Below are 15784 nucleotides of genomic sequence, written 5' to 3' on the forward strand. Positions count from 1 at the left end.
TAGCGACGTGCGAAGTGATGGAGCCACCCCAGAATATTAAGCATACTGAGGACAACCGCAACAAAAACGCTGGTGAGCAGGCCGGAAGAATGATTAAAAAATACAGCATTACGGGATGCTTTGCTGCGAGCAATAAGAAAGACTCCTCAGCTCGCAAACAACGCTGTTCTTTGTCAGAACAAAGTTGCTTCGGCCAATGTCATGCAGCCACTGCTTCCTACGCAAACCGTTACGCTTTCGTTGTGGTATCATAAAAACGGCATAACGATCTTCAGGCTTCTTGCTGCAGTTATATGCGCAACAGCCCGGCATAGCGCTAGCACATAGACCAGAAACACTGCGCACAACGTTCGCTACGCCGAGCTAAAGCACCGAGCCAGCCGTGCTCAGAAGGAAAATGGCGCGAACGAAAAAGAAAAACACAAGCAAAACTCAAGATCCGCGCGTTTCCAAGGGCAACGGCAGGGAGACCAATCGTCGTGCAGAAAAACGGGGGCAAAACTCGTTGCCGCGGGGGGGACACGCAAGGGGCGAGAAGGAGGCGAGGAGGTCGCGCGGCGGCGGCAGAGTTCAAAGAGTGGCGGTACTTTCAAATTATCAAGGGACTTTACCGCGCCTCGGTCAACAGCGCCGCCCCGCGGCATCGGTGCGCTGTGGGGTCATGTCTTCGCCGCCGGTATTCACACCTCCCCTTCTAGCCACCATAACGGAGCGAGCGACCTCGTCGAGGTTGGCACTGGGAAACATGCGGGGCTTAGTGTAGGATGCGTAGTGCTTGTTGCGGAATACGACCTTTGGTGTAATTGCCGTGCGGAAATCGCTCACGATGGTGTGGCAGTCCGGACCGAGAGTGGCCAGGACACTGGCCACTTCCTCGATGGATGGAAAAACTTTAATAAGGTCCATCGGGACGTGCACTAGCACGTAGCGGGCTGCTCTCACGTCGGCACAGAAAGACCTAGCATGCTTAGGCCTTTTTATGTGGTCCTGGTGATCTGTGACGCCACTTGATGGTGCATGCCGACCTCCTAAATCAACCTATCAGCATAGCACGCTTCAAACGTGGTGGTGCTGATGCTTTACACCTAACTAGTGGAACTATGCATCAAGTCAAACCGTGAAGGAAGCACTGACGAGGTAGACAGCATACGATGGGTTTTTATGAAAGCTACCCCATTTGGGGAGCTTACCTTTGAGTATAGCACAATGTGGCCCGAGGTGCCATTGTATCGCCACGAATCAGAAGATCGAAAGCGCAGGTTGCGCCGCAATATTCCATTCGCTGTAGCCCCGAGATCACTTGACACTTGAATCCATTGTCAAAATAATAAGGATTAATGCGGCAACCATGTGGGGACCTTATTATACTCTGATCAGACGACCAAATTTAGTGACACTTTGAGCAAGGGCACTTCACTGCACAAAGTGTCACTGTGGTGGCACACCGTCACACTGAAAAATAAACGGTCCTTTTGTTTTCATGGCAATGTCGATAGGCAGATCAGCATGCACACTATAAATTTGTTTTTGTTTTTATGGTGACATTTGCAAAATAACACCAAAGAATGCATTAAGTGCAGTGTTTAGTGTAACAAATTCAATGCAACCACAATCCAATACGACACAGCACTGCACAGAAGTCAAGCTATGGAAGAATGGCAATTTCAATAGCAGATGACTGCTTATGGCACGAAGAATTACATCTGAAATCGCCAAAAAAAAAATGCAGTTTCAGAACTTGTGCATGGAGAGAGAGACAGAGAAATAGTTTATTTGTGAACTAACAAGAGAGAGAAAGATCTCCCCCTTCACCCTCAGGTGGTCAAAGTATGGAGTATAATTTATTTTTGAAGCAGTGCTATTGAGGCCACACACTTCAATGCAGCAAAGAGTTTGACGGACACACTTGCTGGAGAGTGTCACTAAACCTTCGTCTGGCAGCCGGCGAATGACACTACTATTGGCGAAGTACACTCACTAGAAGTGACACTAAATTTGCACATCTGACTGGGGTAATAGTCACTACACTGGAAATTATTCATCTACATATTTCAGCATTGATTTGCATGTTACTGTAGTAGAATGTTGCAGGTGATGACCACGTGTACTTTCTTAAGTACTGCAAATGCTCACTATTTGACAGCATGCTCAGTAGGGCTGGTCAGTACACAATTTGATAAGTAACAGATTTAACATTGCAACATAGTATACAGAAGAAACCAAACAGGCAGAACAATGTTGATGTGGTTCCATGACCTATTTCGATTGTCACTCATGAAAACCACGCCCTATCGGTCATGCCACCACCATGCCAGTGGACTCCCAATATGACCAGCAGTGCCGCAGCATCCTGGATTGAAAATGTGCAGTGTAACAAGTTTTGTTTTGGCTCTGGTAAGAATCAATTGATAATTGGCAGACACAGGTCAAGAGAAGGGGAATGAATACTTGAACATCAGGTATTGATGCAATGCTCTCTGCTCATGTGAATGCTTAACCAGAGTCAACCCTTTACTGGCAAACGCTGAGTATACAGGCAACGAAGCAAAAAAGTTTCTTGCACAGTTTTGCATTTGAGTATGAAATTTCTGGCTAAACGTCTTGAGTCAACACTGAATGACAGGCAGCAAGTGTCATTTGTTGAATTTGAGCAGGAACAGAGGTTGAAGACGCATGACACACAACTTTCTTTTTATCCTTGGCTGCAGTGGTATAACGCGAACAATGTAGAGTAAATGCAATGTACACCTCTGTTTCACATCCAACAGGACCTGTCTACAATGAAAGTTCCAAACGAAGCCATAGGCGGCTTGGGCTAAAGCTCGCTTTCAGTGCCTGGTGTTGCCTACAGGCAATAAACCATGATAAACCTACTGCCGAAAACTTTTTGCAAGGTATCTTAGCCTTTCCTTGAATATCCTTATTCTCGGTGCATTTTGCAAATTTAGATGCAACAGAAACATTTCCTTAGGGTATTTTTGTCTCCTCCTCACAGACTTAGGGCAGCGATCCTGAAGCCCACCGAGCATTCAATGCGCCCAACTTTATTTTCTATTGTTTCAAATGACCAGCATGCAAAAGGCGTACCATACAGAGACTTCCATTATCCAGACGTACTAAAATTTATTCAGATAGAATTTCAAAAATATTAGACCTAGTTAAAAAAAGAAAGGGGGTATCAAGCCAAATGGGAAAGAAGCCGTCAGCCTTGGCAACCAGAAGATCCCAGTCCGAATTGGTAGGAAGAAAAAAAAAGGCATGAGAAGAAGGCAATACAAATACACCAACATGGTGCCCCATAAGTGCCTAGTGTCACTACAAGGACTGCTTTGCTGAAAATTCAAAGCCACACAAAAGACAAGAAAAATGAGAAGAAAAGTTGCATGGTCACAGTTGCTCACTTTAGTCCTCCAGGTTGCATCACCGGTCCATCAATCAATAGATCTTCTGAGGCAGAGAGACCTTCTGTCTACAGGTCATCTGCAAGAGCGCAGCTGCCTGGCGGTAAGTTGTACATTAACAGTTCTTTTGATAGCAAATTCTTCCAGCCAGGAAAGTCTTCCAGTCATTGCTCGTTCGGAGGTGACCATGGGCTTGCATAAAAGGTCGAAAGTAGTGACATGCTTCGGTCAATGAGAGAAAAATAAAAGCTTGCGTGGCTGGAGAAGAAAAGGGTTGCACACAGCCTGCCCCCTCCAGAGCAAGCGTAGTCAATGTCCATTTCCTGTCCATCGGTCACAGAGGAACTAGATCTTGGGCAACTTGGCTGCCTTGACCACAGGGTTGTTACGCTGCAAAATGTAGCGCCCCTCTGCCTTGTAGTCATGAGAGCACGCATGTGCCTCAGCATAACGGTGAGTAGCACAGAATGTGCTTCCGCACCTGCACAAGAACAAAAGCGCCGATAAATATAACACCCCTGATGACTGACTTGGAATGCCGCAAGAACCAACTTCACAGCCCAGTGATGTTCAACCCCACACCATCAATATTAAGAAAAGTCATCACACTGTTCGACACAGAGCACACAAGGCCTGTGGAAGGTACATTTCTTAAAAGCAAGCTGCAAAAAAAATGCTTCGGTTGGCACAATCAGCATGTCTCATGCAGTCAATCCTTGCTCTACAGTTTGTCAGCAGTTCAAATTGCGAGCCCCTTTGAAGCTCACCTGCAAACATAGGTGGATGCAAGTCCAGTCTTCTTGTTGCACCAGGAGCATCGCTTGCCCTTCTTCTTGGCCTTGCCAGGGGATGGGTTCAGCGGGTCCACCGGCATGTCATCAGTCTTCGACTCTGAGGTGCTGCTTGAGTCATCATCCAGCTGGATTGGCAGAAGTTCACCTCCATTTCCAGCACTCAGCTCGGCAGAGGACAAAGTGCCCACATCCACGGATAGCACCACATTGCTGCCACTGCCACTGGCGGTCCCAGTCATGCTGGTAGATGTCTCAGCTGACATAGAACCAGCTGACCCAGCTGCACTAACTGCCGACGAGCTCCCTTCAGCAGACATTGCAGCCACACTGGCACCCTGCAAATGAATGGAGAAACCAGCTAGAATGACAAAGCACAGTGATGCACTAGATGTTGCCTACACACTAGCCTCCAGGTTGGCAACAACTGCTTCTACCTCAGCTGATAACCTTATAGTGTGCTGGGGAGGTCATCCCAGAAAGTGGGGGAAGCCACAGTACCTGACTGCATATGAGCAAATGGTATTCTGCAGCTGACCACAAGATCGCAAGTTTGATTTCTCAACAAAGCTGTCACATCACAATGGAGCAGAATGCAAAGACTTTCTTGTGCTTATACGTTCAAGCAGCACAATAACAAAACAAAGGCAGCTGAAACTAAACCACAGCCCGCCACTACAGCACTACTCACTATCTGCTGTGTTTCTTTGCAGCATTAAACCACATGAAACGCTCAATAAAATTCATTTTGAAAATCGTTGACATGGTCCACTCTCAACTGTGTCTTCTTTGTTATTTTCCCATGAATAGGCTATTTTGAATTGGAAGTAGATTGAGACAGGTCCCATAGTAAAACAGGGTCTATTGGAGATGCCACAGTGGAGGGCTCTAGATTAATTCTGACCACCTGGGGGTTCCTTAAAATGCAATTAATGCGTGGTACAGAAATATTCTTACATTCCACCCTCATTGGAACTCAGAGGCAAGAACTCAGAAGCTAGTTCGTGAAAATTTATTTGCCAACAAAAAAACAAAACATAGAAGAGGAAAGTAGAATTACTTTAGAAAAAACTACTCCTGTGTATGTGGAAAAAGAACTGTCTGCAGTTTTGTACATTCACTTTCAGTAGTGTGCTAATAATACCTAGAGTTTGCATTTAACTAAAGCTGAGACAAACTTGTACTTGACAACCTGCTAATCTTTAAATTATTAAGATCCTGCGAGAATGACACCGAGTAAGAAAGAGGCAGAGGGGTAGGGGCAATAGCAGGCATTTTTTAAAAAGATCTTGCCCCGAGCACACACCTTTTCTGTGACACATGTAGCTTTTATTAAAGGTGATTTGCCTTTAAACACAACGTGCAAGCAGCAACAAATTTGGCACAGCAAATATCGACAACACCACTGCAAGGAACTTTGGTGTTATCGATTTCGCCTACTACAAGTACAAGTGGTTAAACATTACCCTCCCCTCAAGCCATGGCATTCCCCCTCAACATTTACACCATGCACAATTGCTATGTCCCACCTCCTTCATGCGGTGATGCAAGTGCTGTCTACTTCCAGTTGATTTGAACTGAGTGCATTCTGGTGTCTCTTTCATGCATGGTTTTTGTCGCTAAGCATGGGCTACATGGAGACTCAGCAGCACTAGCACAATGCTCACTGGCTTGCACTTTGTGAAACAAAAAATTTGACAACCATTCGACTCTGCGAAGATGGAATGGCAGCGAAAGCTGACGACAGTCAAAGCTCTCAAACGAAAGCAAAGTACTTTCGCTGCCATTTTATCTTCACAGAGTGGAATGGTAGTAATTTTTTTCACTGAGAGTCTGGTGTCATTGCTCGTTCAGAGGTGACCGGGCTCGCGATTGTCATTTTCGTTCAGCATCGCGGTAACATTCTTCTTCGGCGCCACCAAATTTGCCGGCGTGCAGACAATGAACATGGGACCGATGCAGGGCCTGCCAGTGCAAACTGTGCCATCTCAGGTTATTCAGCCTCAAACAATGCCGGCACGAATGGTCATGCAACTGATGGCAATGACACTGCAGGCGATGATGACTCGGCACATCCAGGCGCTGCCTGTCATGAATCCAAGCCTCCCACTTCATCTTCGAAGCACCTTTCTCGCTTCTTCAGCTAGGTTACATACTTCAATAACAAAATTTTATTAAAGGACTTTCCACAAATAATCTACCCACGCTACACTAGCTGTGTCCAAAAACTGCTCAAATGAATTCATTGTGCTTTTAAATTGCGTAAACTACCAGCACAGCACACTTGCATGGCCGCCGCCATTATTGTTTACGAAAAAAAAAAAGCTGCAGTGGAGCTATTAGTGGAGTAGCTGCACCTTGCAAAAGGCGACAGCGATGATGATGATGATGATGGTTTGCCCATCTCAACAGATGACTGCGCAGTGTTCGTCACAGCATGTGCTAACCTGGAGCGGAATGCCTGCTTGGCATGTTGACTCATAATCGCTGACTAGCCAAATCGACGTGAAAGCTCAGATAACCCTGATGCCGCTTTATGTACCACCGCACATGGTTGTGTGTGTGTGCAGTGTGCATCAACTGTGTGCGTGGCGATCGGACCATCTGCTTTGCCAGCCTGCTAAGAGCTGCCTCTGTCAGAGATTAGCAGACGAAGAAAAAGAATGGATCATGGGCTGCTGCCTCCGCGCCTGGTGCCAAGAAGTGCGCGCACCTTTATCATCATCATGATACCTTTTGTGTTCGTCTCTCACCATTAAAAGGCTTTGTTGGGTGTCTCGCAGCTCCATTTTTTTGGCGATGTGGCCTGTAAGTGGCACGCGTTCCGCAACATATGGTGCCGAAACCCAGGACAACGAGCGGATCCCAACGATGTTGCGATGGCGCCGACGAGTTTCTTCTAGAAGCTGCAGCCGGAGTAACCTGATCCTCATCGAAACAACACCCAGCGAAGCAACGTGTGGAACCGGCTACTTTATGAGCAAGTAAGCCACGATCCTCGCGAAACATGGACCACCTGAATGCAAAACTCTCTGCTAGACGAACCCAATCAACGAAAATCATGAATGAGGCGACGACTCTATTGGAGAGCGGCTGTAACGACCGCACGGTGTTCAGCAAGGTTATAGACAAGCTCGTCGCCAGTCGTGACGAGCTTAGGAAGATCAATGCCGAGCTTGATGACGAGATTCCCGTCAAAATCTTGAAAGAGAGTACGAGTCTGCAGCTCACTATGACAACCAGATGCTTGAGACCTTGACATGCCTCCGGGGCCAGCTCGCAGAATCTCGGTGTCGGAAGCACGATGCAAACTTTTACCTTGACAACGCTCGATACGTCATCTGCCCCAACAACAGTTGCATCACAGAGCTTCGGACCTCGTCTCCCAACGCTGACTAAGCCTTTCCATGGGGACGTGTGTCAATGGACATCGTTTTGGGAGCAACCATGCAAATAAAACTCTGAGCACGACTGATAAATTCTATTACCTCCGCAACTACCTGGTAGGGGAAGCAGTAGCTCCCGTTGCCGGACTGCTAACGACTGAAGCACGCTATGAGAGTGCCATCCAGCTGCTAAAGCAGAGGTTCGGGGACAAGAGCCAGATTGTACAACATAATTTCAGAGCACTCCGCAAACTGCAGCCCGTGACATCTCCATCGGATACGAGGGAGTTGCACAGGTTGTACGACGGAGTCCAGCTGAATGTGCGCAGCCTCAACGTCCTAGAAGTTCCAATTAGTAGTTTTGCGGCGATGCTCTACAACGTTCTGCTTCAATTCCTGCCACAAGAAATCGTCGTGGCATTTCACCGTCATAGCTGTCTCCAAGATGGCGCACAAGGCATGGCATCCTCTGCTTCAGGGGAGGCAACTACAACGTCTTGCATGAAACTCTAGCAGCTCTTGCGATATACACAGATAGAGCTCGAAACAAGAGAGCAGTGTGCTCCATCGGCATCGTCCTTCAAAGGCGGCAGGGCCCACAGAAAGAATGTGCCATCGTCATCAGTCCTGTATGGATCGGAAGATTGATTGATTAGTAGAGTTTATTGGCGCAAGGGCCAGATGTGGCCAAAGAGCGCCAAGTCGATGATCAGTGCTTCTCAATTATATGTGAGTGTTAATTGCGAGGAGTAATAAAACACGGCTGTATAGTGGCATAAAATATTCACTAAAATGTGCAAAACATGCATGTGGTGCAATGAAGAGGTAAAAGGACCTAAAATTTATTTGCTCTAAAGTGCATAAAATAAGAATATCTACATATTATAAATGACAGTGATTGATCGTTTCTCTGATGACAATAGATATCCCTATCTCGTGGAACGATCAGTAAAATATGTAGAATCTGTAGCACTAGTGCCTCAGCAAGGCCTTGAAAGCAAGGGCTGGGAGACACGTGCTCTAAATAATGGTTTCGTTGCAACTACGACCTCCACGTGGAGGCCGTGCTACAAGTAGCCTGGCCAAATCACTTGTAAGGTGTCCGTTTCAGTTAGAAAGTTTAATACTGATTGAAATGTAAAAAGGGGTTCATTGCTGAGAAAGAATGCTGGGTGTAACGGTGTGTGTTGGAGATAAGCAGAGGGAAAGTGCTTTTTTCTTTCTGCCTCTATTTCTGTGCATTGTATAAGAACATGGATAACTGTAAGCCTCTTGCCACATTTGGTACATGTCGGAGGTTCGCTTCCCGTCAAAAGGTAGGAGTGAGTGGCGTAAGTATGTCCTATTCTTAACCTACAAAGAAGCACTTCCTTATGTCTTGCTGTTCTTTCAGATATCCAGTTCCCTAATTTTGGTTTGATAACGTGTAGCTTATTCTCTACTGCATTATCCCATTGGTCCTGCCAGTGCTTCCTCAGTTTGTGGCGTAAGAATGGCTTAAGTTCTGTAGCTGCTATGGGTTTATTCACATCCGTTTCATTAAAGACGACTGACGTTGCACTTTCGTCAGCAGCTACATTACCTTTTATACCCCATGGCCAGGCACCCAACATATGACTATGTTTTGGTTGTATGTTAAGCCTAAGCCTAAGCCCTTACTACGCTTAATGAATCTGTGAAGATGATCGCCTTATTCAGGTTCTTATGTCTGACGTGCTTTACAGCTGAAAGTATTGCGTACGCTTCAGCCGTAAAAATACTTGTGTTGGGATTTAGAGTACCGGAGGTGGAAAAAAATGGTCCAAGAGCCGCATACGCAACACCTGCAGATGACTTGGAAGCATCTGTATAAAACTCGGCACAGCAGTACTTAGCTTGCAGTTCGGAGAAGTGTGACCGTAAGTGTGCCTCTGGTGCATGTTTTGTTATTTCGACAAAAGAGATATCGCATTGCATGGTCTGCCATTCCCAAGGAGGTGGCAGGCGAGTGGGAGGCATAAGGACATTCTCTGGGATATGGATGTCTGTTTCTTCTGCCATTGCTTCCAAGCGCAGGCTCAAAGGAGTTCTAATACGTGGGCGGTTAGTGTAAAGTCTGGAAGCGGACAGGTCGCCAACTATGGAATGACATGGATGCTCGGTGTCTGATTTTACCTTAGTGTAGTATGATAAGCTTAGGAATGTTCTGCGTAGATGTAAGGACCATTCGTTGGACTCAACGTAGAGACTTTCAACAGGGCTCGTTCTAAAGGCGCCTGTTGCCAGTCGTATACCGAGGTTGTGGACTGGGTCTAGAATCTTTAGCGCAGTCTCTGTTGCGGAGTGGTACACCACGGCTCCGTAGTCGAGGCGTGATTGTACGAGACTCTTATACAGGCTAAGCAGACACTTCCTGTCACTGCCCCAAGTTGTTCGAGAGAGCAGCTTGAGGAGGTTCATGGTCTTCAGGCATTTTTCTTTAAGATATTTTAAGTGGGGAATGAAGTTAAGCTTTGTGTCCAGGATAATACCTAAGAATTTGTGTTCAGAACTAACAGTTAGTCTTTCTCCATTAATGTTAATGTCTGGTTGTGGCAGTACACCTCTCCTGTTTGAAAATAAGACACATGTGCTTTTTTGGGGGTTCAATTTAAAACCATTCTCGTCCGCCCACCTTGAGAGTCTATTCAAGCCAAGTTGTAGCTGCCTCTCGCAAATGCTAGCATTGCATGACCTGAACCCTATCTGTACATCGTCCACATAGACGGAGTAGAAGAGTGTGCGAGGCAATACGGTGTGGAGGGAGTTCATTTTAACAATATAACGTACAGCTCAGTACTCCACCCTGCGGTACACCTGTCTCCTGTAAAAATGGTCGAGACTGTACGTTGCCAACTCTAACACGAAATGTCCTGTCAGAGAGATAGCTTTCAATTATTCTTAGCAGGTTGCCGCGAATGCCCATTGCAGAAAGATCCCGAAGGATCCCGAAGCGCCACGTAGTATCATACGCCTTCTCCATGTCAAGAAACACTGATAACACAAGCTGTTTGTGGACAAACGCTTCCCTGATGTACATTTCCATGCGTACAAGCTGATCTGTCGTCGATCTGCCTTCTCTAAAGCCACATTGATATGGATCTAATTTCTTGTTAATTTCTAGATAATGTACCAGGCGACTGTTTACCATCTTCTCAAAAACTTTGCATAAGCAGCTCGTCAATGCTATAGGCCTATAACTATTTGCCAAAGAAGGGTCCTTACCCTGTTTCAAAATAGGAATTATGATGGCCTCTTTCCAAGCAGAGGGAATGCGGCCGGACGACCATATAGAATTGTAGAGACAAAGAAGGGTTTTTTGTGTTTCAGGCGGCAGGTGTTTAAGCATTTCATATAGGATGCGGTCAGATCCGGGGGCAGATTGGTTGCAGCTGTTTAGGGCTGCCTGAAGCTCTGCCATGCAAAAGGGTCTATTGTATGGCTCGTATTTTGTGCTTTTCCGTTCTAATGGTTGTCCTTCTATTTGCCTTTTGTACCTTTGGAATGTTTCAGAGTCGTGCGATGAGCTGGATATCTGTTCGAAATGTGTGCCAAGAAAGTTCGCCTGATCTTCCATGCTGTCGCCTTGAGTATTCACTAAAGGCAGAGAGTAAGACTGTCGACCCTTTATTCTAATAACTCTATTCCAAACCTTTGTTTCGTCAGTGTAAGAGTTAATGCCTGATATATACTTTCTCCAACTCTCTCTTCTAGCTTGTCGCCGCGTTCTTCGACCCTGGGATTTGACCTGTTTGAAATTGACTAGATTTTCTGCTGTCGGAGAATCCCGAAGTAAACCCCATGCCTTGTTTTGCTTCTTTCGCGCTTTTCGACACTCATCGTTCCACCACGGAAGACGGCGTTTTGTGGACAATCCACTTGTTACAGGGATACATTTGGAGGAGGTGTCAAGGAGAAAAACCGTAAAATATTCAACCGCAGCGTCTATGCTTAAAGCACACATGTCGTCCCAGGATAAACAAGCAAGCTTTTTGAACGTTTCCTAGTCAGCCGAGTCAGTTCTCCAGCGAGGTAATTGTGGAAGGCATTCATTAGCCATTGGTGTGCTTAGAACTACAGGAAAATGATCACTCCCGTATGGGTTTTTAATAACTTTCCATTTAAAGTAAGGTAGAAGAGTAGGAGATGCTATGCTAAGATCTATTGAGGAGTATGTTTTGTTTGCCATGTTATAATACGTGGGCTCCTTCCCATTCAAAAGACATGCACCTGAAGAAAAAAGGAACTGTTCAATCAAGCGACCTCTCGCGTCGCAGCGCGAGTCGCCCCATAGGTTGCTGTGCGCATTTAAATCTCCAAGCACAAGATATGGTTCAGGCAACTGATCTATTAGTGTTTGCAATTCTTGTTTGTGGAGCTGAAAATGCGGCGGTATATATAGGGAGCAGATGGTTATCAGTTTATTTAACAGTACAGCTCGAATGGCCACTGCCTCAAGGGGTGTTTGTAGCTGTAAGTGTTGACAGGCTATAGATTTGTCAGCTATGATTGCTACGCCGCCGGATGATGCGAGGGCATCATCGCGATCCTTCTGAAAAATAACATACTGACGTAGGAAGTGTTTGTGTTTAGATTTCAAATGAGTCTCTTGGACACACAGCACTTTAGGAGTTAGTTGATTAAGGAGTTCTTGGATATCATCGAGGTTGCAAAGGAGGCCTCTGATATTCCACTGAATAATCAGTGTATCCATATTAAAATAAATGTTGTGCTATGTGTCAAAGAGAATGAACTTGGTTTAGCTTATGTTGCCCTTTTGGGGCCCTGTAATTGGAGTTTTGTCTTTTTTGGAGCGATCGGCAAAATCGCGCCGCTCCTTAGGCGTCAACTGCGCCTTCTGACTCGGTGTTGTGTCCATGGCCTCTTGAGAGGCACTGGACAGCCGCTCTTGCGAGCGGTGTGTTTTCCGTGAAAGCCTTGTCTCAGAAGACAAGGCCTTGGAGCCCACCATCCTGGTGGTTGGTGGGTTTTTCTTGACCTCGGAGCTGGGCTGACTGGTGCCAGCACTAGCAGAGGCCTCCACTGTGGTCAAATTCGGGAGAGGTAGGGCAGCCTTCGCTGCTCCCACCGTGGGGGCGGGTGGCGTTGCCGCACGCTCGCTATGCGCGGTGCTGGCATCCGCCAAGTGCCGTTGTGGTGCTGCCCCCCGACGTACCACTTCGGCGAAAGATGCGGTCTGTGTAAATGTTGATGAGATGCGTTGTCTTGCTTCTCTGAAAGTTATGTTTTCTTTGACCTTTATCGCAATTATTTCTTTTTCTTTTTTCCAGACTTCGCATGATCAAGAGTATGCAGGGTGGCCACCATTACAGTTGCTACAACGGGGCTCAGCCTTACAGTCATCTGCAGAATGATCGTTGATGCCGCATTTCGCACATGTTAGCCGCCCTCGGCAGCTCTGGGAAGCGTGGCCAAACCTCTGGCATTTAAAACAACGTCGCGGGTTGGGGATGTACGGTCGTACTCTGATTTTGATATATCCAGTTTCTAATGTCTCTGGTCATGTGCTAGAGCCAAAGGTAACTATCAGGTGCTTAGTTGGCAGCTCTTTGTTGTCCCGTCTGATCTTTATTCTTTGTACGTTTATGATGTTTTCATCCTTCCATCCTTCCAGGAGTTCTTCGGTCAAGTCCATTAGGTCAATGTCAGAAATTACGCCTTTGGACGAATTCATGGTTCGGTGTGCTGTTACACTGACGGGGATGTCTCCAAGTTCTACAAGGTTCGTTAGCTTGTCGTGTTGTGTTTTGTCTTTCAATTCGAGTAATAAGTCGCCACTGGCCAGCTTGGTGATTTTATAACTGCCTCCAATGGTCTCTGTGAGATACTTCGTCACAACGAATGGTGAAATCGTTCTTGCCTTCTTGTCAGGTTTTTCACTGTGAACAACGTGAAATTTGGGGAAAGTCTGAGTGGCTTTGAGAGAAAATTGAAATGTAGCATCGGTGCGCCCCCTTTTAGTGGGACGATCGGTTGAAAAAGGGTTGGAAGTTCCCATGAGATATGTTGAGTATTCAGCGACGACGCCAGTCACCCACCACCGAGCCCAACAAGGGGACAAGGCAAGGTATGTGGTGAAACAAGCCCTGCCATGCCAACTGTACGTCGTCGCTATAACCACATATGTTATAACCAAGGTAGGTCATAGCACACCAGGTTAACCCTCGCCGCCAGGAATGTTGGAAGTTATCAGAAGAAAAAGAAGACAGGAAAGACTAAAAGGGAGAGGGAAAGACGAAGATGTGCGAAGAGAGAGACAGGAAAAGGCGACTGCCGATTTCCCCCAGGTGGGTCAGCCAGGTCTATGTCAAGCCAAGGCCGAAGAGGTGTGTTGCCTCCGCCGGGGGGCCTTAAAGGTCCAAACACCCAGCATCGGCTCAACCCCCAGGATCCCCTTTTCCCCAGACACGGCTATGCCGCGCACGGCTACACGCGGGAGGGGCCAACCCTCGTGTGCTTGGGTCCGTGGTGTCGCAACGCACCAAACGACGCAGACGCCCCTGCGGGGGTATGGATCGGAAGAATCGAAACAAATGCGCAACGAATGTTTCTTTCGCAAATCTACTAGACATGCAACCGAGGCATGCAGTGCTACCTTGACCATATCAGAGAAAAAGAAGCGGCTAGCTCAAGTTATGCGGTGCTACCGATGTACTATAAAGGGCCACTGCGCAAACGAGTGCCGGCGGAAGTTGGGGTGTGCACGGCATGCAAAGGCAGGCATGCTTCAACAATGTGCGACCTAGTTTATCAAGCGACAAGGGGCGAGAAGTCACATAACATCGTATCTGATGCTACCAAGCCAATGAAGGCAGAGAGTCTGCAGTCGACTACCGTTACAAGCTGTCAACTTGACGAGGTCATTAATTTACAGACTTTTCGTTCTTGGATCGTCGGTTTCAACGAGACATCTTATATCAGAGGCATCTTCGATGGAGGCAGTCAACGCATGTTGATTAAGGAGGGCCTGGTGACACGGTTGGGACTAAAAATCATTGGAGGCATGCCTAGCGGTGAACACGTTTGCGTCAGACAGCTGTGTGAGAAATTGCAGGGTCGTCGAAGTTCATCTACATAGTCAATTTGATGACAGCGAGCACATCATTGAAGCAATAGCCATGCCAGTAATTTGCCACGATATCCCTGCCACGGCTATGGAATGTTCCTTCACAGCCAAATTATGCGAGCGAAGTTACCGGCTGGTGGACGATCAAACTGTGCCTCGAGGATGTGGCGAGAAAGGCATTAGCCTGCTCATAGGATCTGATCAACTGTGGAACATCAGCAGTGACCTCATATGCGGCAGGGAAGTACAAGGATTGGTCGCAGTCAAGACAACTCTCGGCTGGATGCTACAAGGTCATGTCACGAAAACGAGCTTCATAAACAAAACATGCGAAGTGATGATCTGCAAGTGCAAGCTGGAGAAACTAAAGGATTAGACTAAAGCCCACTGGAGTCCTTTTGGACGTTGGATGCTATAGTAATTGTGCCAAAGGAAGCAACGCATGGGCATGCAGACATGTTGGCTGTTTTTCCTACGCAAAATTGCAAAGACTGGAAAGTGGTACCAAGTAGCTGTGCCATGTAAAGAACCGGATATTGAGCTGCTACAAGACAACTATAGCGTTGCACTCAATCGTTTATGAAATCTGGTTAAGTGCATCTCGAAGCCCAAAGGATTGCTTGAGAGATCAGATATGGCGATTCATCAGTACATTGTTTCCAGCAATGCTGAAGTTCTACTTGACAAGGAATCGATAGATGGCCCAGCATACTACATGCCACACAGGGAGGTTCTTCGTGAGGACTCGCTCACAACCAAGCTCCTTTTGATGCGTCATCTTATGCCAAAGGAGAGAGATCTCTGAACAGTTGCCTCGAAACTGGCCCGAACCTAAACCCAGACTTACTGCAGGTTCTCCTTCGCTTCAGATGGTACCTAGTGCTCACGACAGCAGACATCGAGAAGGCGTTCCTGCAAGTGGAGATATGAAAACAGGACCGTGCCTTGTCCAGCTTTCTGTGGTTTGACAAAAGTCCTGCTGTTCCTTTCAAGGAAGAAGCGGTAGAGGTTTGGCTTATGACCAGACTACCCTTTGGATCTACGGCAAGTTCCTTCATGCTTACGGCTACTATACAGCATAACCTGAAGACAAGTTCATCC

The 15784-nt window shown here is 46.8% G+C and overlaps 1 protein-coding gene across 10 annotated transcripts in view; it reads right to left on the bottom strand.

Moving 5' to 3' along the window:
* Positions 1 to 1747: 1747 nt before the first annotated feature.
* The window catches only part of LOC135918736 (AN1-type zinc finger protein 4-like), a 136613-nt gene continuing 122576 nt past the window's right edge, over positions 1748 to 15784 (bottom strand). For all 10 annotated transcript variants that reach the window (XM_065452389.1, XM_065452385.1, XM_065452388.1 and 7 more), the window contains 2 exons: positions 4169 to 4530; positions 1748 to 3882 (listed from right to left, as the gene is read on the bottom strand). In XM_065452389.1, the coding sequence (XP_065308461.1) occupies positions 3747 to 3882; positions 4169 to 4530 (498 nt within the window). In that variant the 3' untranslated portion in view covers positions 1748 to 3746. The remainder of the gene's footprint in view (positions 3883 to 4168; positions 4531 to 15784) is intronic.

Source organism: Dermacentor albipictus, unplaced genomic scaffold (assembly GCF_038994185.2).
Source record: "Dermacentor albipictus isolate Rhodes 1998 colony unplaced genomic scaffold, USDA_Dalb.pri_finalv2 scaffold_21, whole genome shotgun sequence".
Classification (NCBI taxonomy): Eukaryota; Metazoa; Arthropoda; class Arachnida; order Ixodida; family Ixodidae; genus Dermacentor; species Dermacentor albipictus.